The 26,392-nt window shown below is 42.9% G+C and overlaps 1 protein-coding gene across 5 annotated transcripts in view; it reads right to left on the reverse strand.

The window, feature by feature from the left end:
• B4GALNT4 (beta-1,4-N-acetyl-galactosaminyltransferase 4) overlaps positions 1 to 26,392 on the reverse strand; it is a 923,999-nt gene that overhangs the window by 21,764 nt on the left and 875,843 nt on the right. For 4 of the 5 annotated variants that reach the window (XM_078681274.1, XM_078681275.1, XM_078681276.1 and 1 more), the window contains 2 exons: positions 26,057 to 26,129; positions 18,611 to 18,764 (listed from right to left, as the gene is read on the reverse strand). In XM_078681274.1, coding sequence (XP_078537400.1) covers positions 18,611 to 18,764; positions 26,057 to 26,129 — 227 coding nt within the window. The remainder of the gene's footprint in view (positions 1 to 18,610; positions 18,765 to 26,056; positions 26,130 to 26,392) is intronic. The other variant, XR_013608736.1, reaches the window with a different exon arrangement.

Below are 26,392 nucleotides of genomic sequence, written 5' to 3' on the forward strand. Positions count from 1 at the left end.
ATGCGGAACGAGCTGCAGAATTACGTTCATTTGCACGAAAACTAAATATTAATACTGTTACTGTTTCTGACTGAACAAATGGAACAGTGGCCTGATAAGGAACGACTGTATTTTTTAGATCATTTTGGAGATGAAGTTGTTGAGCGGTATAGAAAATATTCTCTCGAGTTAGAACCAAAGGAGATATCCAAGGGTCGTGAGAATTTTCGTAAAGGTCTTTTTGTTCTTTCAGATGCGGACGACTTCTTCAAGCGTTTGATTGAACTGCGTAATGAGGCGACACGACTACGGGAGTTGGAAAAGTCGAAGAATTCGTCTACGTCCGGAGCGACGGGGATATCCAAAGAATGCCCTATCTTTGAAACAGATAAGATCGCTGCGATTAATGTTAGACCTATGCGAGAAGCTGCGCCTTTATATGTCCCTCATAAAGGGGATGGCACAGATGATGATAAAAGATCCAAAGACGCGAAAGGGTATTTTGTATATAATTGGGTTTATACGCCTTGGAATAGAGCAGATGTCATGGCGCTTAAGAATGCTTTACCTGATCCCCGTAAAAACCCTGCGGCTTTTTATGAAAATGTTGAAAGTGCAATTTCTTCATGTATCATGACGTTAGTTGATATTGATCTATTTTTCGGGTTGATATTGCCCCCTGATATGTGGAGAGCGATTCGTAGGTTTGATGACCTCACGACTCTCGGGGCCACTTGGAAAGATCTTGTTCAGGCTGATTTAGATAGAGAACCAGCATGTAAGCCGTGTCAATTAATATTAGACCTTCCAGGGGCCATACTAACAAAACTAAAGACTCTTGCTCCCGCTAAAAAGATTGATTGGACTATATTAGCCTCTTGTAAGCAGAAAGCGGATGAATCAGTTTCCGATTTTTTCTCTCGCTTCGAGGAAGCGTTCCATGATTACAGTGGTCAATTATTGACAGAAGATACTGGCAGGCATTTATTCGTTGATAAGTATGTGGCTAATCTCCTACCGGAGATTGCGAAACGATTGAAAGCGAGTGAAAGTTCATGGACCACAGCAACCCCTGCTTCTTTATTGACTATGGCTCAATATTATGAAAGACAGGAATTAGAGGCAAAAGAAAGTAGTGAAAAGAAAGCAAAGGATTTGAAGACGAAGGTAATGTTAGCCCAGGTTCAGGCTACGAGAGGAAATAACAGAGGAGGGCGAGGATCATACAGTAATGCTCCTCCCCCTCGTTCTGACATTTCTGTGAATCAATGTGCATACTGCAAACAGTTTGGGCATTGGATTGTAGACTGTCCGGTGTTTCGAGAGCAGCGTAATTTGAGGGGACGAGGAAGTGGAAGGTCTAGGAATTATTATGGAGGGTCAAGAGGAGGTTATGGCACGAATGATCGAGGAGGCTATGGTACGAATGATCGTGGAGGATATGGAGCAAGGGGTCGTGGTCAGTCTGATTATAATACGTTTGATAACCGCAATCAATATCAGATAAATGAGGGTGGTCCTGCTGAACCACGGGATGAGCATTATGCATAGGATTGCGTAGGATGGGGTGTGGAATCGGTTGAGGTACCAGTTGATCAAAGGGGTCCATACATAGAAGCACATGTTCTGGGTTCCACTGATCAATTTCTGGTCGATACAGGAGCTACTCGTAGCGCTTTGTCCAAATACTTGGTTCCAAGGGCTCCCCTGTCTGGCGAGGTAATTACAGCAATAGGGTTCGATGGAACACCTACTTCTAGCCCATTGTCTCAACCAGTTGCATTTCATGTTGATAAATTTGCTGCCCCATGTCCCTTTTTGTTGTCTCCAAATACACCAGATAATATTATTGGACTCGATATGTTAAAACACTTTCGAGCTACTATTCGCTGTGCCCCAGAAGGAGTGCGAGTTGTGTTGAATGAGAATTACCCAGACTTTGAGCGAGTGTGTTTTCTCCATGAATCTGAAGTATTGGCCTCCTTACCAAACACGTTGTGGGCCACTTCTGACACGGATGTGGGGCAGATGTTAATCCCTCCAGTACGTATTACTGTAAAGGAGGGAGTATCTCTACCACGTGTCCCACAATATAAGATTTCCAGAGAAGGAGAACTTGCTTTGATGCACATTGTGAACGATTTGATTTTGGCAGGAGTAGTTGAGGAAGTCCCCTACAATGTTTGCAATAGCCCAATTTTACCGATTCTTAAAAGAGATACAGATGCTAAGGTTTACCGTTTCATTATTGATTTGAGGGAAATAAACAAGATAGTAGTGCCTCAGTACCCGGTGGTGTCTGACATCACCACGTTGCTTACGTTGGTTCCATCGACGGCAACTACTTTTACAGTCATCGATTTGAAGAATGCCTTCTTTTCGATCCCTGTACATCCTGACAGTCGATATCTATTCGGCTTTACATTAAATAATAAATCGTACAGATTCTGTCGAATTCCTCAAGGCTATACTGAAAGTCCTAGCATTTATAGTCAGGCATTAAAAAGACAGCTTGATTCCTTTGACTTACAAGAGGGAGTGGTTCTCATTCAATATGTAGACGATATCTTACTTGCTGCAGACACGCCAGAACAATGTGAGAAGAGTACCTTTTCTTTGCTTTCCTTCCTGGCCAAACATAATCATAAAGTTTCGAAGAAGAAGTTACAATATTGTAGACCAAAGGTGACCTACCTCGGTCATCTTTTGTCTAAGGAGGGCCGTGCATTGACACCAGATCGAATTCAAGCAATCCTAGATACTCCAGTCCCTCGCACTCAGAAGGATGTTCGCGCCTTTATAGGTTTGACGTCTTTTTGTAGGCAATGAATATTGGGTTTTTCACATATCGTTAAACCATTGTTGGCATTGTTGTCTAAAGATACACCGATTCCCATTGAATGGACGGATGAATGTCAGAATGCTTTTGAGCAATTGAGACAAGCTCTTTGTTCTGCACCAGTGTTGGGTACACCTGATTACACGAAGATCTTTACATTATATGTACACGAGAAGGATGGGTGCGCATTGTCAATGTTAGTGCAGACACACGGAGACAAACAGAGGCCTTGTGCATACTTCTCGGCGGTACTCGACCCTGTGGCTCGAGGATTGCCTGGATGTTTTCGAGCAGTTGCAGCAACAGCAGTTGCGATACGACAAAGTGAGGGAATAGTTTTGTCACACAAATTGTTGGTGCTAGTTCCCCATGCGGTAGATGCGTTACTGAATCAAACAAAAACGCAGCATCTAACCAGTGCCCGTTTGACAGGATATGAGCTAACATTGTTGGCGCCGCACATCACACTAAAGCGATGTGCGACACTAAATCCTGCTACTTTACTGCCGGATCCTGTTGCTGAGACCCAGAAGGAAGAACAACATGATTGTGTTTTTCTGACTGAGGAACAGACAAAGGGTCGTATCGATTTACAGGATACGCCATTTCCAGATGTAGATGGGGAACTGTGGGTTGATGGATCGTGTGTGAGGTTACCAGATGGTACGACTTCCGCAGCTTATGCGATCACGACACTTAAGACCGTGGTAGAAGCAGCACGAATACCCCAGAAATCGGCTCAAGCAGCTGAATTGATAGCCTTAACGAAAGCATGTGAGTTAAGTGCTGAGCTATGTGTGAACATTTACACGGATAGTCGTTACGCTTTTGGAGTAGTGCATGATTTTGGCCTACTTTGGAAGGAACGAGGATTCCTGACTTCACACGGAGTACACATCATGCATGGAGAGTTGGTACGCGATCTCCTGAATGCACTGTTATGCCCAAAGAAAGTTGCAATAGTCAAGTGTAGTGCACACAAAAAGGTGACGGACAAAATAGGGCAAGGCAATGCTTTCGCAGACCGCATTGCGAGAGAGACCGCTATGCTGCAAAATAATTTCCCCATGTATGTGGTGAAGTCACAAGCTGAGCGGTGGCATGATGCTAGAGAAGAAATACTAGATATACAGAAGTCAGCATCTGAGGCAGAACGTATGAAATGGGCCACTGAAGGAGTATTGGATGATGAGGGTTGCTGGCGTAGTAAAGATATGGAGAGATGGAAACTACCCATGGCCTATTTACAAACAATGGTGCAAATGACACACGGGCTGGCACACATTGGAGCTCTCGCAATTACTAAATTGCTTACACGAGTTTGGGAAAATGCTGACATTGCTAGCACGGCTAAGAGAGTAGTGCAGACCTGTCTGATATGTTTGCAGCACAATCCTGGACAAGGGACTCATACTCCTAAAGGAGGGTTTGTTCCACCTACTGCACCATTCGAAGTACTACAAATGGATTACATCCAGCTGGAACGTTGTAATAATCTCAAGTATGTCCTAGTAGTGGTGTGTGCCTTCAGCAAATGGATTGAGGCTTACCCTACGAAAGACAATACAGCATTGACAACAGCTAAGGTGTTACTCAAGGAGTACTTCCCGCGCTACGGTGTTTGTAAACTTATGTGGAGTGATAATGGCCCTCATTTCATTGGAAAAGTAGTGGAATACGTCCTGAAAGGATTGGGAATCAAGCAACGATTCCATGCTGTCTTTCATCCGCAATCAGCAGGTTTAGTAGAACGATACAATGCAACTCTGAAGCTGAAGCTAGCAAAGATAGTGGCATCTACATCTCTGAAATGGCCGGACGCTTTGCCTCTGGCATTGCTGTCCATTCGGTCAGTGCCACATTCTCGATCTGGCCTCACACCCTACGAAGTGGTGTTTGGAAGGCCTATGAATATTTGGGGAGTTCCAAAACCTCGTTTGATACATGATATGCCTTGTATAATGATGAACGATTATCTGGCACGATTAACAAATGATTTGCTTTCTATCCATCAACAGGTTCGAGAGGCGCTCCCTGATAACTCCACTGGTGAGGCTCACGATCTCCGCCCTGGGGACCACGTGATGGTCAAAGTATTTGAACGATCCAGCAGTTTGGAACCGAGATGGCATGGCCCTGAGCAAGTGCTGCTGGCTACGCGAACTGCTGTGAGAGTCACTAACAAGAAGCGGTGGATACATTCAACGCACTGCCGACGTGTCTCTCCGGATCTGGTGAGCCCTGTGGTGCTATCCGACTACAGAAAGATTTTGGATACAGAAAAAAACCCAGCTGTCACGCCTGATGAATTGGAGGGAGCCTTCCCGGACCACGTTGTTTCTGATAAAGTGAAGTACAATCTACGCCCCAGGAAATAAGATTCCTTTTGTGTTTTTGAAACTGGTTGGTAACCGCTCTGAGGTTTGTGAAACGGAAGCCGGGAATATTAAGGGGTGGGGATCAGTTCTGCCCAGTGTAGCGACACCCGTCTTGAATCCCGGAGAACAAATCAACGGCAGCCTCGGTTCAGAACCATCGTTTTTATTTTTCCCGCTTAGTGTTGTTTTCTTGAAGAGTATTGTTTTGTGAACTATGGCATCTCCTTCGACACGAAGAGGGAGAATTCTTGGTGTTGTTTTGTTTGTCTTGACCGTAGTGGTGATCGCAGTATTAGCTTGGACTATAGAACTGTTGTTTCCTGTACGAGAACATTTGCTGCCCACCACTCCAAGTCCATCTGAACATTTTCATTTCACTCTGCCTTTTCACGAAGAAAGACATAGGCAGACTTATTTGAATAACAGCTTTATTAAGATTTTGCATCATACTCATAACATGACCAACACGTCCAATTGTTGGGTATGTGGAATGTTGCCCGGACATCAGAAGAAGGGAGGAACACCACTCATTCCTCTCCCGTTTTCTCATAATGGTTCTTGTCATGCTTGGTACACTCTTCTTTTTACTCTGCGATGGCCAACGAAAGGTGGACTACTTTTTCGGTTGAATGAAATATGTTATAACGACAAAGACGGCTATCCACACGCTGAAGGAACTAAGTTTGAATGGGAAGAGTACCGTCCGGACAATGTTTCTACACCTCGTGTATATACGAATCAAAGACTTATAAATGTGACGAGCTCGCATATGATAACAGTCATTGATACAAAAGCAGATTTGTGTATTAGAAATAAAGGTACAATCCCTGTAGGCCGCAGTGAATGTAATATTACACTTACCTTTGATACACCAATTGGAATTGCATTTGTAGCTTCACATAACACATATTTCATTTGTGGAAATAAGGGATACCATCGTCTACCATTGGGATGGTTGGGAACGTGTTATATAGCTTTTGTATTACCACCTGTATTTATTGCTCCTCCCATGTACCACAATGATTACGTTCTGTACCATGATTTCATACTAAACAGGGTCAAACGAACAGTAGATCTTGATGAAATAGACCAGACTGATACCACTTTACAACAATATGTAGATTTCAATTTGGGGTTATTCTCATTCGTAGGAGCTGCACTGAATAGCAGGAAGATAAGGCGGCTTACGCGTGTGGTGGAAGCAGTCGCTAACGAAACTGCCTCCGCTTTAGGGAATATTACTGAGGAATTGCAAATTACCAGAATTGTGGCGCTCCAGAATCGGATGGTTCTAGATGTGATACTAGCTGATAGAGGTGGAGCATGCCGCGTCATCGGAAGTAGTTGTTGCGTGTACGTACCAGATAACTCACCTTCTGTATATGATTCGATTACAAAATTACATAAGATAGCTGCTGAGATCCACCCAGAAAATGGAACATGGACCTTTTCTGGTTGGTTCTGGACCCTGCTTAGTACTTGGGGTTGGAAATTATTAACGATTCTCTGTGTTTTTATTGGAGTACTATTTTTCCTTTGTCTATGTATTCAATGTGGCCCTACATTATGTTCTGTATGTATCACAGCCTGTATTCCGTCCAAACGAGCTATTGATAAGCAAGAGAAACTGATCAATGATGAAGTATTGAAAATAATGGCTATTAACATTGAGGATGAACATTCTGACTACGTCCACTATGAGGTAGCTTTTGCTAAACGCTAAAAGGGCCGTCTGTCGTGTCTTGGCAGCTCCTGAGTTAGCGTTTAGCACAGCTACACGGTCTTTTCTGTTTAACTTGACCAAAACGAACGGGGGCCATTTTGAATCCCTCTGACTTCCGTTTCCTATGAACACGCTGCCTCGTGGTCAGTGTGCCCTTTCGTCCTTTCTCGATACCCATGGTCACTATTCTGCTCGGCAACAGGCTATTTTTAGTACTGGTCAAGCGCACATGCGCACTATGCATCAACTATGCATCAACTGGTCACTCTTTAGGAATGTTCACACTAACTGACCAGTGCCGTTGAACTCCTCCCACGTGCTGGCTGTGTTCCAAAAATGACCTTATATGTACCTAAAATGTGTAACTTGTAACCGCCTATCTTTTTATTGCTATTAAACTATATAAAAGAGGTCGCGCACCGATGTTCGGTGTGCTACTTCTTACATTGCCGAAGGGTGCTGTAGGAATGTATCACCACCCCATGGGGTCTTAATAAACTTGTCTTTTACCTTTTCCAGTGTCCGTGCCAACTTCTATACTAAGGCGTTCGAGAGTTTAGCAGAGTATGTAGGCCTGATTTGAACCCAACACCACAAAAGGAAGCACTCAGAGATGCCTGCCAGGCTTTACAGGGTGTAAAAAAAAAAAAAAAGATTAAGAGGTATCCAGCATTTCCAAACAGGATTGGTTTCGCCACCATTAGTACTAATAAAAGCTAAGTCGCAGTACGATTTCCATTACACAACTTCCAATTCTAATGAATTGATCAATGTTTGTTTGTATTTCACACAGTGGCGCGGGGCTCAGACGGGAGTGATATCAGATGTTGCAGGGTTGGCTCAGGTTCTGGCTGCTGTAACTGATCTTTTAATCCCCATGTGTTTCTCGATTTCTATTCATATGACTTTTGTTTTCCTATTTATGGGTTTCCACGGAGTGCTCCATATATGCACCCTGGCCCCAGCTTGCTCTTTTAAGCTTCCAAGGCAGATTTCACCTAATGATTTTCGCGGGTGTGCAGTTAGTGGAGGCTAAACATGATGTGAACTCAGTAACTCTCCAAGGCTCCATGTCATGGTGTCCTCTGGACTGGGGGAGGGGTGGGAGGCAGCTCGGAGGACTCTGTTTGCACTGGAGCAGGAGGAGGCCGCGTCGATGTTTGACGTAGATTGGAGTAGTAGATAATTCCAATTTCCGATGAAACAAGGAGTAATAAAACCGATGCATACCAGTTAATGGATCAAGTGGGAGTAGACAGCATAATTAGTAGAGTTAAGGCAGTGAAACGGTCTAGGTCATGGGTACTCAAACATTTTCCCAGGGGCCACAAATTTGGTCTGTGATGGGACCAATGGCCGCACTAACCAGCAAGGTGGCGGTCGGGGTCTGGGGAGGAGTTTTTGGTAAGGTGGGTATAAGGGAAGCTACGCGTATACATCTAGTATCAGAATTGCTCAATGAGAAACCAAAAATTTAGGATTAATCCCGGCTTCTTCGCTTAACCATATTGTGTCATCCTAGGAAATTATTTTATTTCACTTTCCCTCCTTTTTCTTCATTATTCCATATAAGGACCTCAAAGTACATTACTTCAGGATGTTGGCTGTACAAAGCCTTCTCCAGTCTTTGATTTAATAAACTATATTTTGTTGATGTATAATAGAAATCCCGGTCCCCAAAAAATACACAACTCACTTGCCTCGTCATACACTATTGGCAGTGTTATCAGGGTGTAGGAAACAATGAATGTTTCTCAATGTATTTTTGAAAATTATCACTTAAAAAAATACTTTTCAATGCACTGATAGTACTAACTTGAAACAATCCTGCATGTTAATTAATTATTAACAGATTTATCAAACTTTTACAGCACGATATCTTTATAAATGAAGGTGTTCCTAAAGTTAAGTGGTTTAGAACACTAGTAACGTTCTTTCTTTAATGAAATTAACCTTTAAACAAATGCTTGTCAGTTTATTTACCATATGGTTTATGTTAGTGCTGATTCAAGTAAGCAGTAGCTCAGTGCTGCGCTTGACCAGGAGTCTGCATGTAATGGTCAGGAGGGCCGCATGCTGCCCCTAGGTTTTCTCATGTGACGTTAGCAGGGGTATATCTTTAGTGAAGGACATTTAATATATGGAGATGGTCAGATATGAGTATTGGGACAGATATAGCAGGGTTGGGATGACCGCAGCTGCATGTGTTCTGGGTTTTGTAAGAGATACATGACTCCGGTTCGGCCTGCATGCAGGTGGGCTTCACTGGAACAAAATCATACAAGTCTACCAGTGATGATGCACTAGATTACGGTGCTACTGATATGGTATCATCTTTAGATTTAATGTTTAGATTGAATAGCATGATCCCAGTCGTTTGCTACTGGGCGTTTTTTCAGGCCTTGGACCTCCTCTCTGCACAGAGCTGTTTTCAGCCCTAGTCCACTTTAAACATCCCGGCAGATGGTATGGGAGCTGCTCCTGCCTTCTATTTCATTGTTGTTGCTCTTTTCGCAAGCAAGAGGTCAAGGTGTAGTAGGTAGGTGTTTTGCAGAAGTTATAAACAAATCTACTGAACCAGTCGAGGGGTTTCGTCATGCAGTGCAGAGGGATAATAATGAATTTTATGTAAGACTGATGATTATAGGCCCACTTTGTGTTCTGTAAAACGATTGTAACAAGAATTCTGCGAGGCAGCAAGCAGTGAATTCTCAAAGTAGTAAGACGGTACTTTTGTAACATTAGGAAATTCCACCTTTGCACTCTGGTACTAAATGTGTGAATGGGCAATCATTAGTAGTCTTGTTTACAACTAAAATGTTACAATGGGCCACATTAATCTTCACTGTTGTGGTATAGTACATACATTGCCTACCCAGGAGCACACAGTTAGATCATCCATGGAACAACACTCATCCCCAACCTTTACGCCCACCACTTTTACATTTCACCAGCCACCATTGGTCACACCCACAAACCACTTGAAACCTTGGTGCGTAGTAGCTGTTTTATATGAAAGAGCGAGCATGTTTGCAAACAAAGTATAAAAATAAAACAAGCAGTGCACAATTAAACATATCAAAAACCTTGTAGATATTTGTTCTAAACAGATATTAGAAACAGTTTAATACAAGTTAGTTTAAAAAAAATAAGAAGTTGAAATAGCTCAGAATGTGTTAAAATACAGAAAGATTCTAGCTTTTCTCTAAATATCTAAGGAATGCAAAAAATAAACATGGTCTTGCAGCTTGTCATTGTAAGATAGGAAAATAAAAGTAGAAGAAAGAAAAGCGACATTTCGTTTTCTTTGTTCTAAACAGCTGCTTCAAATATGGTCCATGAACTAAAAAGCCTTTCACCAAGTGCTCAATTTGTAAAATAAGTGCCAGGGCCCTGACCAGGAGCCCACTGCAGCTTGCACCACCCATTCCCTCATCATCGCTGCCAATGACGGTATCAAAACAACTTCTAACCATCTCTCTCACCTGCAAGTTCGACTGTTCAGATTATTTCAGGTCTCCAAAGCTAAAGGAATGGCTGGGGAGGCAGGTATGAGTATTTTTAATGTATATTGTATTCATAAACAAAAGTTGTTCTGCTCAACTCAAAATTAAATGAGCAGCTCCACCATGTGGCATAGTGTCATAAGTGTGGTAATGAGAACTAAGTGCCAGTGCAGAGCACAGGACACCATTAAGTGCCAATGCCGAGCACTGGAGTCCACCGGCTCAAATTAAGCACTGCTCTCACCTCGGCTGCTGGCTCAGGCAGAAGGCATTGTGACAGCATAGCTTGACTGTAATAATTTATCATAGTCAAGTTCTGACTTATTTTCTTTGTAATCGGCAACTGGGTGTGGCACAAGTTGCCAATTATAAAGAAATAAGAGACTGATATTTAGACAGGTATTACAGAAAACCATGTATTATAAAGAAATTAGAGACTGGTTTTTATACAAGGATAACAGAACATCACATATTATAAAGCATATTTTATCAAAAATGAGCACTGGGTTGTGAATGAGCAGAACTGATCTGTGTTCTCTGAAGGCTCTGGCAAACTGAAAGCATTAGCAGTAGGCTAATGGAGAACAGAATGTATGCAATAGACTGTGTTCATTAAAATCAAATGCAAATAAAAGTGCTTTTAGTAAGAACTCATGCCAAAGCAGCTACTGAGCAGGAGAACAGTCATAAGTACTTAGATATAGTAATGCCTGATAGATAGGTTCAGGATGGCAGAAAATTCAAACGTCATTCTGAGAACATAAACACTATCTCTTAGTTTTTTGCCTCACTGAAATGTTTGGAGCTCATATAGTTATTTCATGTTTTGAGTTCATTATAGCTTTTACAACGAAGACAGAGGTTCCTCAAGCCCTGCTTTGATTTTCAATCTCAAGCTCAGTACTGTAATTAAATTTGATGTGTCTGTTCCATTAAAACAAAGGTTCCTTAAGCCTCACTAGTATTACTTGTTTTCGGGCATATTAATGTAAAAAATATAGTTGTACAAAATATCGAATTTTATATGTATATATAAATATAAAATAAGATAAATATTAAGGGGCCGATTCCGATATGGTAAAATGCCCTGCAAAGCTTTTTTCCTGTAGGAATCGTATGCAGGACCGTATCCGTACATACGATGTAGTACGATGTGTACCCATAGCAGTTCTCCGTACGAATCGTACCGAAGACCGTACAACTCACTAATCCGTACGAATCGCATTCGGAAAGCGCAGTACGCGATATCCGTACAGATCGAAGCTGCATTTTCCAACCCAGCAAGTACGAATCGTATCGACAACACTCCGTACGACTCTTTTTCTGCAGGAGCTTAAAACGTCCGTAAAAGCAGATTTCACCTCAAAATGAGTATGAAACGGAGCGTACAACCCACGGTGCGTACACCCCATGATAGCAGGGGTACGGTGCATCGGGGTACGGTGCGTACCCCTGGATTTCAGGGGTACGGTGCGTATATGTCCCTGTGCGTACACCCCATGATCGTAGGTGTACGGACCGTAGGGGTACGGTTCATACACCCCAAGGTCGTAGGTGTACGGTGCATCACCCCCTTGCGTACACCCCTTGATTTTAGGGGTACTGTGCATATGTGATAGTGTTGCCCTGTGTACGAATTGCTCATACGCAACGTTTACCGTACAAATCGCATACTCATTCCCCGGTCCGGATCGTACTTGGCGGGTCATACGGCATTTTTACGAATCGTACGGTTCACTGTGCGGGTCGATGTCGTACGGATTTACCCTTTATTTTCGTACGGTTAGCAACGATTCAGACGTATTTTCTCGCAAAGGATCGTACATTTGAGATGTCATCAGTGATGTCATCAGTGATGTCACTGACCATGTCATGAATGATGTAATATGTGACATGATCAGCAGTGGATTGCGGGTGCGCGATATATAGTTAGTACAACTAACTATATATGGAATTTCATTGGTTTTGTGTGAGTAAAATAAGGTTTTTTAAATGCTAATTCCTAACTATATATGGTGTATAACCTATGGTTTTTTTCAGTGAATTTTCATGGTTTTGTAAATGGTAATTCCTAACTATATATGGTCTATAACCTATGGTTTTTTCAGTGAATATATATATATATATATATATATATATATATATATATATATATATATATATATATTCACACACAAGGTAGCCCAAAGGAGAGACGCCACAGGCAGATAATTATCGTTTGTTTTATTCCTCTTCTGCAGCTTGCAAACAGATAAACAGAATGACTGGCAGCGCCTCATGTAGATCGCCAAACGCGTTTCAGGAAACAAACTTCCTTTCTTCAGTGGCTGAAATGCTGTGAACGCCAGAGCAAGATATCGAGCGCACCTGTGTTTTAAAAGTACCAGCCCCAGTGGGCGTGGCCGCGAGGCCTTCTGGTTCTCGTAGTGCGTCGAAATGTTCACCAAGTGGGTTGCCCTGTGTGCACAAAAATAAAAGCAATGTTGAGACCCCAGTGGGTTGGTGACAGTTACTGCTGTGAAAACTGTCCCGCTTTATAGTTGCAGAAACACGAACATGCTGACGGCACAGGGATAGCGCCGTCATGCTGCCTCCCCAGGTGCCAACTCCTGCTTGGTAATCAGCACAGGCCCGCCAACAACAGCAGTGAGCGTCTCTCCGCGGCTGGCAAAGCCGCTAAACATTTCACACACAAGGTAGCCCAAAGGAGAGACGCCACAGGCAGATAATTATCGTTCGTTTTATTCCTCTTCTGCAGCTTGCAAACAGATAAACAGCATGACTGGCAGCGCCTCATGTAGATCGCCAAAGGAAACAAACTTCCTTTCTTCAGTTACAGGACAAGTAGATTTATTAAGTAGCCTGCCCCATGGACAAGTAGATATTTTATTAAATTCCACACCCCTGTTTAATAAAAATGTAAAAACAATATAATAAATACACTTAAACACATACATGATTCATATATATTTACTTTAAAACAATTCATAAACTGTTAATTTCTTTTATTTTATAGTTTTAAAATTATATACAAATTTATATAGATATATGTACCAATAACAAAATCTAATATAAAAAATTCAAATTCAAATATAAATTAAAAGATTAAACTATTTAAAAGTCTTCAAACTTAAATTTCCCTGCAACAGTAGGGAAAGTGTTGGTTAGCGGAGGGGTGGAAATTACTATTCCCACTCCAGTGAGTGTAACAGTAGGGAAAGTGTTGGATAGCAGAGGGGAAAAATTATTGTTCCCACTCCAGTGAGTGCAACAGTAGGGAAAGTGTTGGATAGTGGAGGGCTAAAAATGTATATTTCCACTCCAGTGAGTGCAACAGTAGGGAAAGAATTGGATAGTGGAGGGGTAAAAACTACTATTCACTCCACTGAGTGTAACAGTGGGGAAAGTATTGGAAAGTGGAGGGGTATAAATTAATATTTCCACTCCAATAATTGTAAAAGTAGGGAAAGTGTTGGCTAGCGGAAGGTTAAAAATGTATATTCTCACCCCAGTCAGTACAAAATTAAGAACAAACCAAATTTTAACAACAAAAGTATTTAAAAACTAAATAAATTACAAAATATATAAACATCTGAAAAAGTTAAAATACAAACATATTTAAAATTGCATTAAAAAAATCATAATGGTAAATACATGTGACAAATACCTAGAAATATTATATTAAATAAAAGAAAACATATTTTCCAAACTAAATATTTTTAATTAGAAACATAAACATTACATATATTCACTCTTTTTTATTTCCTACCCTATAACACCACACAATTCAGAACCCAGATCTACATTTTTTTTTAAAGTACTTCCTTATTTTACATAACTAATTACCAATTAAATATTATTAATTTAAAAATAAATTAAAACTCAAAACATTATTTAACTTCCCATACTTTACTCCTATAATACCCACAACCCACAACTAAAATTACATTGTAAAAAACATTACACAATTAAGACTTATTTTCAATTAAAACACTAATAGTACTCAACAACTAATTATAAAGTAAAATTCATTTACTCCCCACACTGCACCCCTATAACAATAAAACCCACACAGAAGTATAAACAAATACCCTAATTAAATAAAAATTAAATATTAATGATCAACTACTTTTAATTAAACATAAATTACTTCCCACCCTTTACCCCTATAAACCAAACAACCCACACCTAAAATTAATTACACAAAATCCATATTTAATTGTCAATTAATTTATAATTAACTACTAATTATGAATTAATTAAACAAATTACTTCCCACCCTTCACCCTATAAACCCCTCAACACACACCTAAAAAACCCCACACAATTTCCATAATTATCAATTAGTTAATATAAATTAACTAATTATTAAACATAAATTACTTCCCATCCTTTACCCGTATAAACCCCACAACCTGCACCCAACATTAATTACACTATTTCCATAAGTCATTTTCAATCAATTAATATAAACTAATTATTAATAAAAAAATAAATTACTTCCCACCCTTCACCCCTATAAACCACACAACCCAACTGAAAAACATTTACACAATTGCAATTATTAATTAATCAATTAATTAATTAACCAATTAATTAATTACAAATACATTACTTACCACAGTTAACACTATAAAATCTAAATTAAATAAACAAAAAATATCCATTAATATATAATAGTAAATCACCTCACACCCTAATCCCCTATAAACCCACAAGCCGATACGGAAATAAAAAGTGCAAAATGTACCTAATAGAAAATTCCTAACTACTAAAAAATGTAACGCATATTAAAAAACAAACAATACTTATACAAAAAAACATACATCATATACATTTAAAATATGAACTAAAATACATATCATAACTTAAAAAGTCAATATTTTAAACTATAGTTTTGCAAACAATATTTCTTACCTTAAATTAGATATTGACCACGATATTTTTGCTGTCAATGTTTCTGAATCACGACATTTCCAACTCGATATTCTGACTCAACGCCCTTTTGTACCAGCATAGTCACATTGTCTGTATAATGCAATCATATTTTTTATCTGACAAATGTGCATGCGTAAATTGAGGAATCAATTTATGAACCTGGGATTTTAGTCAGATACTGCAGAGATAGCCCTCTATACAGGATTTGAGGCTTTAGGAATTTGCCTGTAGATGGTAGTCATCAGCAGGAGAAATTTCCATTCCACTATCTTTTATCATTATTACCTTTTACCAAACATATCTGAAGCCCCTCGAAATCATCTTCATCTGAACATGTCCCTGCTTGTATCATCTATGGGCTACTCCCAGATATTTCTCAGATACCTATTTCTATTACCTCTGTCTTATCTGAAGATGTTCCGCAGATTCTTGTTTTTACTACCTCATCTGCAATAGTCCTCAGATCAGATTTTATCATCTCTGTCCTGCCCAGAGATGTTCCTCAAATCTTTCTTTTTATTACCTCTATCCTAGCTCAGCCACGTATCTTGGGGGGGGGGGGGTTCTGGTTGGTGGAGGGTCCGCCCCAGGCGGCACCATTTTTGAGGCGGCCGCGTGGCTCTGGAGGCCCGTTGCGGGCGAGGCTGCCTTTATATTTTATTTGGGGTAACGATTCGTACAAACACAGTGTCCCAAATAAATTATTAAGGCGTCCGCAACGGGCCTCCAGTGCCGCGGCCGCCGCCCAGTCAAGCATGGCCGTCAATTAGTTGTGGCGCGCGCAACCAATGATGGCACTGTAATAAACATTTTTGGCCAGAACTCGCCTCGCGATCAGAACGTAGCAGTGATGACGCGTTACGCGCTCACCGCTACGCTCTCGTCGTGTTGTGTTGAGGAGTCAATTCTGGCCTGGGGGCGCCGGCGGGCACTTATACTTGCAAGTTGCAGGCACAGTCAGGCAGCTTTCAAAATTGAAAGAGGTGAGAGAGAATTATGGGCATTTGCCGCATTTATGCCCCTTTTGGTTTGGGCACACTGAACCAGAGACACTGTTGCACAGATGTTTGCACTGCAGTGAATATTTACTGGTCTCACACACACACGACTAGCTTAACCGTGAGATAAATATTGCTCCTGTGGACTGGGCCTAATTTTCAGAACTTCTTGTACAGTCTGCGGTCATTAATCCATTCTACTTTATCAATTTGAAAACTACTGCTGTAAAAATAATGCTCCAATTAACCTCACACCCTACCTACTTTTTTGGGGGGCGGAAAAGAGGGTGGTCTGGCTCCCCCATACTGCGCAACTAACCCGCACTTGGCGTCTTGCACCTGCTCCCCCACCTGTCCCGGCTGCCCGTCGTTATTTTACAGCAAGTTGACTGTGAGCTTACATTTGGGAGAGAAGGGTGACGGCGACGCACACCAGAGCCCATGTGTAAAATCAACCCTGTTTAATAGGCCATGATGCGCTTTAATCTGTGTTTATGCTGTGCGTTCTAAATGTGATTCAAACAGAGCGCTGCCTCAGCCTGCCTCGTAAAATAATAGTATACTTTTGTTTTAAACAAAAACTAAAAATCAGGAGTCTTCTGCTAAAATTGAGTCTAGCTCGCAAAGCTGCCACCAAAGTTCAAGAGGTGTGAGCCACACGGCAGCTGAAGGAGAGACTTTATCACGTACGGTATTGCTGGAAACCCCACCACTGACAGAGTATATTTCCAGTTTGGTATGGCGGTTCTGCACTGTTAATGCATTGATTGCAGACTCCATGAGGCTGCAGCAGTGCACTCACTCTCTCTGAGAGCTGGCTCCGACCGAATCCCAGCCCTTCTCTGAAGGAGCCCCCACCCTTTCCTCCCCACCCCGGGCCGGATCACAGTGACAGTGGAAGTGACTCCATGGCTGGCCGGTGTTCACAGTTCCGGCCTTGCTCCAAGGAGCACCCACGTCAGGCTGACACGGCCGAATGCCAGGTCGCGGTCCCCAGTGTTAATGGCCCACCAGCACTGAGAATCCTAGGAAATTCAATACACTGCCTGTCTCATAGCAAGGAGGATTCTGTCCCATATGATGTATTCAGCAAGTCCCCGGTGTATTCAACTGTGTAGCCTTTGACCGTGTCATGTATGTGCATGATCGAGGAAACTATTAGCAGCAATACTACGTGTCTCTCGGACATCTTTCAAGTGCTCACCGTCCTATTTCCCCAGCTCCCCCTCCCCCAAGGGGCCGCAATCTGAGGGATAGCCCCGGGCGCCACAAGCTCTCGCTACACCTCTTTTCTAGCTACAGATGTTCATCAGATATTCACTGTCACTGTCCTAACTGCAGAATTTCCTCAGGTTTTTTTATTCCTCTGTTCTACCAACATGCGTTCCTCAAATCAATGAAGCCATTGCCAATAGATCTTACCAATAGTTATTCTCAGATGTTTCCCATACTTTCTTTAGGTCCAACCCTTCATTATCGCTACATACTCAAAGACGTTCCCTATGTCCCCAATTGCATTGTATCTGCCCTATCCACTGATGTTCCTCGGAGTCCTGTTTCTATTCACTCTTTCTTACCTTAAAGAAATCCAATAGACCCCTGACAGTATATTTTCTATTCCAATTCCAGGCATTCCTTACGGTTGTGCTTGCTTGTATTATCTTTACTGGACATAGAGATGTTCCTCAGGGACTGGATTTATTAACTTTACCATATGCTACAGTAGAAGTCATAACACTGCAGCACTGAAAGTCTTCAAGGCACGGACAGTCCTCATGGCCCTACTTAATTACCTCTTTCCTGGGCCCTGCACTTTGCTAAATTGTTTTCCTAAATCATGTTATCATTCATTGCTAGGAAGGAGAAACAGCATCTTGTGCTTTCACACCTCATGTCTAAGTAACACGTAGCTCAATCATCTCACTGGTCAAACTAAATGACTCAGTATTAGGTAGCTCTGATGTCCTGTGCTGGATCCTAGAATCACTGCTTTGTCTCAGGCACAATTCTAATTCTAAGCAAAAATTATATTTGCAAAAATGAACCATGGAGATTGTGGCTTTTCTTTTCACCTACATATAATTTCTTTTTGGTTCCCATAATAAAGTGTCCTCTGTGAAGAATGGCACAACTGTAAATCCCCAACTCTGAAATGGAATCAATTTGACCAGTTGTTATAGTTTGCTTCTTGGCAATTGAACCTCTTTTTGCAGCTCTACTCAGTAATGTTTACACTCTGCTCTGGTTACCTCGAGGCTCCCTGGGAGAGCTTCCACAATTCAGCCTCATGACGATGGGAGCGTAGGCCAGCTTGCCCTCTACGCAGTGTTTCCTGATCCCATCCAGCAGGCTCGGGGGGAAGTGGATGTGGAGGTCACAGAGGAAAATAATACTATGGTTGTCCTGAGTAGAAACAAGTGAAAGGAAACAATTCATGTATTAGGTATTTGGCAACTTCTCTACATAGGGAAACTCTTCTGCTAATACAAGCACCAACAACAGACTATTCATTAAAGGACCCTCCATTCCTAAGCGTCAACTAAAGGTGCAACGCCTTCCGTGAAATTCCAGACCTACAACACCCCCTGTCTCTCCAGATCCACTCACCCTAACTGGAACTAACCACCCTATACACATTTCCAGGCTTAACAAAATTGCCATGCATCTCCGCTAAAAACTAGTTTCACTTCCAGATCTACCTATTACACCTGATATAGATTTCCTCTGCATCCTCCAATTGGCTACTAATATCAGAGCGCTTTAAAAGGTATACAGTGTTAAACAAAAACAAAGTTTAAAGTGCAAAAATATTACATAATCAACAGTTAAAATGGCGGGGGTGGGGTGCCGAGAACAAAGGGAAAGAGGGGGATACAGGTGAATGGTTCAAATCAGTAAAAACAAAGGTCCCACCTATTCTCTGCGGGAAGAATTGGTGATCTGGGGAAGAGGCGATAGTCTTAGGTTCATCTATCACAATGTGGTGGATGAGGGTAGGCCTTAGATGAGGAATTTACCCGTGAGGAAGATTTTGGCCTCTTTTTTGAAACGTGCTAGAGAAGGGATTCTTCTGATAGCGGATGGGAAAGAGTTCCATATTCTTGGTGCTGCTCCGGTGAAGGCCCTACTGTAGGTTCTTTTTTTCTGAAAGAAGGCAGGTTGGAGTAAGAGGTTTCTAGCGATCGGGAGTTCCTGCTTCCTCCAGATACCACTAGTTTCTGTGCCAGATAAGCAGGGGAGTTTGTGTAAAAAGCCTTGTGCGTAATGCATGCTAGTTTCGACTGGATTATGGCCTTTAAAAGGAGCCAGGTCAGCGCTTGTCCTGTGAGTAGTCTTGCGGCCGCACTGAGACAGTCTTTTAGAGGTGCTAAGGAGATCTTGGGTAATCCTGTAAGGGTGGAACAACCATATTCCAGTCTAGAGATGACTAGTGCTTGAACTGCCATTTTTAAGTCCGGAGCCTCGTTGACAGGTTTCAGCTTCCAAAGGTAGCTCAGGTGGAATCCGGCTGCTTTAGCCATTGAGTTAATGTGATCTTGCATGTTCAGGTTAAAGTCGAGGATTATGCCCAGGGATTTGGCAGAGTCCACAACAGTCAGCAGGCAGTTCAGGGCTGCGATGGCCTTGATCCACATCTGAATCTCCGGATTGGCTTTTGAAGGGGAGATTAGGAGAAGTTCAGTTTTCTTTGCGTTAAGTTTGAGTTGGTTATTGGCAAGCCATTGGACAGGCAGTTTCAGGGTCTCATTCAGTGAGAGGAGATTATCTCCTCGAGCGAAGAGATATTGATGTATATTTGGGTATCGTCCGCATACATATGGGAGGAGATGTTGGCAGTACGAAGAACTTCGGTGAGTGGCTCTAAGTAAAGATTAAAGAGAGTGGGGGACAGGGTTGAACCTTGGGGGACTCCAACCGTGACCGGGGTGGGTGCAGATAGGTTGCCGTTGATCAGGAATCTCGGAGAGCGGTTGTGAAGGAAGGATCTGAACCATTCTAGGACCACACCATCCAGACCCATCCTGATTTTGAGACGTTCAAGTAGTTTTTCATGGTTGACCGTGTTGAAGGCGGAGGATAGATAAAGGAGGATTAGAAGGCAGGTTTTGCCTTTGTCTATGGCTTGGAGGGAATCGTCCACGATGTGGAGCATAGTAGTTTCAGTGCTGTGCCCTCGTCTGAATCCTGATTGGAAGTCGTCAAGTAGGTGGAAGTTGTTGATGTGCTGATTTAGTTGCTGTTGTACACACTTCTCCAATACTTTGGCTAACAGCGGGATATTGGAGATGGGTCTGAAATTGTCAGGGGAGGCTGGATCTAGTGATGTTTTTTTCAGAATAGGGAGGACTTGGCCGGCTTTCAAAGGGTCCTGAATCGAACCCTGCTGGAGGGAGGCATTGATTATTGCAGTCCAGCAGGGAACGATGGATTGGGAGGCTGCAGCAAAGCAGTTTGAGGGTAGCAGGTCATTAAAGTGAATATTTGGGTTTAAGGTATAAAGGATTTTAGAGATGGAGTCTTCGTTATAGTATTTGAAGTCAGTCCAGCGGGCTTCGTTTTTAGGTGGGGCCAGAGGGGGTGGTGCAGAACAAGGGGGAAGGTCAGGAGGGGGATGAGAGTAAGTGGCGGTACTGAGTTCAACTCCTAGTGCCGTGGTTTTATTAGCGAAGAAAGAGGAGAATTCCTCTGACGATATTAGGGATTTTGGGGATTCTTTCGGTGTTTTAGCCAGTTTATTAGATTGGAGTTTGACCAGTTCAAAGAACTTGCGAGGTCTATTCTTGGCGTTCCCCAATTCCGATCTGAAGTTTTCTTTTTTGGAATTGAGGATGTGCTTGTTGTAGACGTTTCTCGCCTGGCGGAGAAGTGTTAGATGCGTTGCAGAGGGATGTTGTCTTCAGATTCTTTCCGATTACTGTAGGGATCTTCTCTCCATGTTGAGGGAACCAGTGAACGAGGGGTTTCTGTCCTTGATTTGTGTTCTTTTTAGTTTTAGAGGGGCAAGGTCGTCCAGAATGTTTAAGATGGACGACATGTAATGTTTATTGAGGTCGCTGACCGTGGATATGTGCGAGGGGGGGGTCAGGTTTACAGCGAGCCTCTAGTTTCATAAGGTCGAGGTTCTTGGTGTCTCTGGTCCAGCGTTTGGGAATTACCGGTAGCGACGTCTTTATCTTGCGGGTCCCGGGTAAAATGAAAGAGATGGAATGATGGTCAGACCAGTCACATGGGTCTATGGAGATTAGCTAGACTGAGGATTCCTTAAAAATGATCCGTCAAGGATGGCCCCTTTAGAGTGGGTCGGTAGACAGCAGGCTTGAGTTAGGGCTTGGTGAGTTAGGAGGTCTTTGATGGCATTGACGTAGGGATCTTTGGTGTCATTCCAGTGCAGGTTAAAATTACCCAGGAAAATCTCTGTGGCATTGGAAGAAATCTTAGTTGTGATGATTTCCAAAAGGTGATCAGTGAAAGAGTCGTTGGAACCTGGAGGGTGGCAAAAAAATGTGCAAGTTACAAAGGTATAATCAGTTTCTACAAATGGAGAGTGTGAGGTATTCGAAGGAGTTAGTGGAGTCTGCCAAGAGTTCTGTGACAAGCAGGGAGGATCTGTAGATGCAGGCAATGCCTCCTCCTTTCTTGTTGGAAAATCTGTCCAGCCTGGCGATGTTGTAGATGGGAGGGACTAATAAGTCCAGGCAGGGGAAGAGAATTAATTGAGCCAGGATTTAGTTAGTATAGCTAGGTCTAGGTTTTTGTTCAGGATGAGGTCAGAAATATCAGCGGCATGCTTGACTGCTGAACGGTAGTTGATTAAAAGACCAGCTAGGGGGTTCTGGGGAGAGTCAGGAGTCTGGATGGACAGAGATACAGGCATGAGGTTGCTTTTTACCACACTTCTGTTATGGAGGGTAGCTGGCCTGCTGGGGTTGATGATGACCGTGCTGATGGGGTGTTTAGGATTTATATCTAGTGGACGGGGAATGGCTTGGACGGAGCTGTGGTCTTGGAGAATGGCTAGGATTTCGTTACCCGTGAGGTCTACGGGGTTAGAGGTGGCAGTGGGAGAGTTGTAAGAGTGCGCGAGCGCGGGAATTCTCCTCTGAGAGGAGGCAAGATTGTTTGCGCGGACGAAGATGTCGCAGAGGTAGCGGGAGTGGGTGCTTGGGAGGCTCGGTGTTCCGTGGGGTTGAGGTATGAGGTGGCTTGAGGCTAGCAAGGGAGAGCCCGGCAAGGTGAAGGAGGTTAATGAGGTCCAGAATGGAGCTGTGACTGCTCTGGGTGTGTTTAGCCACTCTGGAGTGCAGAGTTTCGAGATCAGTATAAGCTGGGGGTGCTAGAAGGCAGGGGTTCAAAGGTTCAGGAGCAGTCCACGGGGCATGTAACGGTGGACGGGGAGATAGATTGGATTGAGCAGACTCCCGAGTCTTTGGAAGAGTACCAAGCTCGCGGTTATGGTGAATGGCTGGAGGGGAGGAGGTCGGAGGTCTAGGGACGGTTCTGTTAGTGGTGCTGGGGGACGAACTATAACGGTAAGGGTGATCAGTGGAGGGAGCCATTAGAGGGCTAGCTCTATCGGATACAGGGGTCTTTGGGAGTGTATCAGACTACCCGTCAGTGGGTGGCGCTAGGTGGGAGGAGATCAAAAGTGTAGGGGAGACTTTGTAGCCAGGGACAGGAGACATGTTGAGGCGGGGGGGGGAAATCGGATGACCTGAGAAAGAGGCCCTTGGGAGGGCGTTGGTATGTGGATGGCTAGGTATGTTAGGCTGGCAGGACGGCGGGTCAATGGTGCGGGTGTTAGTTACCCAAACAGAGTCGTGGACATGGTTTCTGAAGAGGGGGAGAAGGTATGCAAATTTGTTGCGGTCATTGGTAGAGGCTTGGATTAGAACAATGCCGTTTTTATAGAGGGTGATGGTGAGGTCAGCTCACAGGGTAGGGGGGCTATTTTTCGTGCCTTAACATACAGTATGGGCTTCATCAGGAATGTTGACTCCAGTGCTCTCCATTCCAAAATACATCCATCAACACCCAGAACCCAAGAATCCTCAGTGACAACTTTACACCCCATCTCCCACCACAACCTTCACCTATATGAAATCGACTTGACATGTCAAATCTTCAAATGATTTCACCGGTAGGGAGTTTATTATCCTTATTCTTCAGGCCCATAATGTTAAGGAATTGACTGGAGTTGATCTTGCCCTCCTAAAGACCATAATGCACTTCACCAATATGAGATCATCACTGTGTATGTCAATAACAGAGGTCACTTATATTTCAAGCAACTGCCTAGCCGACTTGACCCTAGGTTGCCAAAGACCAAATTACCATCGTCCTCTCGGTCTTCTGAATCTCCTCTTAGGTGCCTCAGTGAAGGAGTTCCTCCAATGAAGAAGGACTAAAAGAAAGAGTGAATTCCTGTAGCGACTTTAACATTTGGTTCTGTTCAGGGGCCTAGAATTCCTGGGCTACACTGTTGCTCTTCCAGCTCTGCATCCATTAAATATTTTACGGGTAGCCCTGCCAAGTGTCACTCATCTCAGATTAGACTGTAACAAAACAGGAATTTTTACTGTATTTAATCATTTGGCCACCCAACTGTCTGTGATCAATGAATGAAGGTGTATTAAAATTAATTGTCTGCAGCATAGTCGGCGTCTTTTGATGATAATTCCTGATCAGATACCCGGAATCAAGAAGATGTTGTTGACTTGGGTTAAGGCGTCATCACATCTGCCTGGGGTGGACTGTCATATGACCGCAGGCTGACCCAGGTTCTTTAGATGGAGTGGTGTGAGGGGGGAGGAGGAGGAGGAGAAGGGGAGGGGAAGGAGGAGGAGGAGGAGGAGGAGGAGGAGGAGGAGGAGGAGGAGGAGGAGGAGGAGGAGGAGGAGGAGGTGGAGGAGGAGGCCTGTATGGAACACTTGACTAGTTTAAAAATCTCAATCCAGTCAGCCGACAGGGTTTCGATGCTGCAACTCAGAGACACTCTTTGATCCATCTAATACCTCACCTGTGAGCAGCTGAATCCACAATCTGCCTGACGAGATGATGACCCAGCAGTGTCCCACCCATAATCAATTGGAGACCCTCTGCACTAGGGGCTGGCGTCCCATGCCTGCAGTGCCCACAGACCTTTGCCTGTCAAGGAAAAGGAGCCCAGGCAAGGTGTTACGACTAGATGGGCCCGAAGTATCATTCCCATGTGGAAAAGGAAATGCTATGTACTAACAGGGTGCATTACAAATTGTTTACTCACAGAGGGTCGCAAAACGACTTTCCTAATGAATATTAAATAGGTAAATTGAAATGTGCAACCCCCTTTCAATGGTTGCTGAAGAAGGGATTGAAGCCTGCTAGAAACAGCATATCTCCATTCCTGTGTCTGTGTTTGGAATTGGGAAACTATTTTTTTACAGCGCCCCACAACAATAAGAGGCACAAACATTCATTTAAAAAAAAAATTGAATTCCTCTGAACCACTACCTGCTCCACTTTAAGCCACTGACATAATTCCCAAAGAGTGAATGTGTCCTTACAGGACACATTTCCTTTTGCAAATCAGCTACCACTCCAACTTGGGGTTGGTAACTCGCAAATGGTTTTTGACCACAGTTTCAGTTACACACCATTGATACATACCTTTCCAAACCACAAATTTCACGTTTCATCTTATGTGAGATTCGGAAAGGACCACAAACACCCTTCTAGGAGTTCAAAAGAATTTTGCAACTTGTGAAAGGGCTTTTATATACAAACCCTGTGATTCTGCAAATTTCTGTGTCTGTGATCACAAAAGGGCTTTGTACATCTACCCTGAAATCTCGCTTTGCCTTAGCCTGGTGGATCTCAATAAGAGTAAATGTTCGTTTCACAATGACATACCTCTAATGCACTTCATGTGGATGGCCTTCATGAGTGCTCAGTGTAATTCACACCTATATCTGTATACCTCATCTGTGTTAAGCCATGATCTGGATTTTAGAGAACACGCTCCATAATTGCCCAAAGAGGCTAATCAAGGTATGTATGTAAAAATGTGACAACTCACTATCTAAAATATGTTTCTTTTTATTTGGCTGACATAGATAATATGTTGTTTGTCACAAAACAATGCCAATACACTTTCTAGTCATATATGCAAAGTCTGATCAGCAATCCTAAAGAGAAGGTAATATATGGAGAAAAAAAGACCATGTCTCCTCAGCCTAGCAAACCTTTTTGCGACAATTGGTTCTCCTAGATGCTGCATCATAATAACCAAGAAATAATCGGAGTACATCTCTGGCCATCACACAAGAGCCATGAAGCCACACAAGAGGCAGCATTGAGCTACAGAACAACAATGACATATATAGATATCATCTCCACGTCTATCCCCTTTCCCCGGCACAGGGTATATTTTACTTCTGTGGTCTCTACCTCATTTCCAAACCCACAGTATACTTTACTTGTTTAGGGTTTACTTCACTCCTTCCAAAATTCCTATAACATAACACACCGGTCAGGAACCTGCCTCACCAAATTCAGGCCCACACATTCACTTTTATGGGGTATACCCAATGTATCTCTCTCTGCAGGGCACAGTTTATCATAACTGCACAGCATACCTCCAAATCATTCACTGAGCACATTTCTCTTCATTGGAGTGTAACTCACCCATACCCGTCGGAGAACACATCTCCTCTTACCTGTATGGTGTCCACTCCTGCCTGCAGCCCAGCTGATCGTTCGAAGTTGCCAGTTTTCCTTAAGTAATGGTATCTAAAAGGAAAAAGATTGACTCTATTAAAGTAGTTACAAAGAAAGCAGGACTATGAGGTGTTGAGGGATACTGAACCCTAATGAGACAAGTAAATATATGCGTATTGTAGACAAATGTCTTCAGACCCATTTGCTTTGCCTGTTTACACCTCAAAGAGAGAAAAAAGAAAAAACCTATGAAGTAAAGCTTGATATTTTAATATATAAAGGAAAATAGTGCCCTGGGGTCAGCTTTGGAGGACATGAGGCCTGAAAAACCAGAC

Source organism: Lissotriton helveticus, chromosome 3_1 (assembly GCF_964261635.1).
Source record: "Lissotriton helveticus chromosome 3_1, aLisHel1.1, whole genome shotgun sequence".
Taxonomy (NCBI): domain Eukaryota; kingdom Metazoa; phylum Chordata; class Amphibia; order Caudata; family Salamandridae; genus Lissotriton; species Lissotriton helveticus.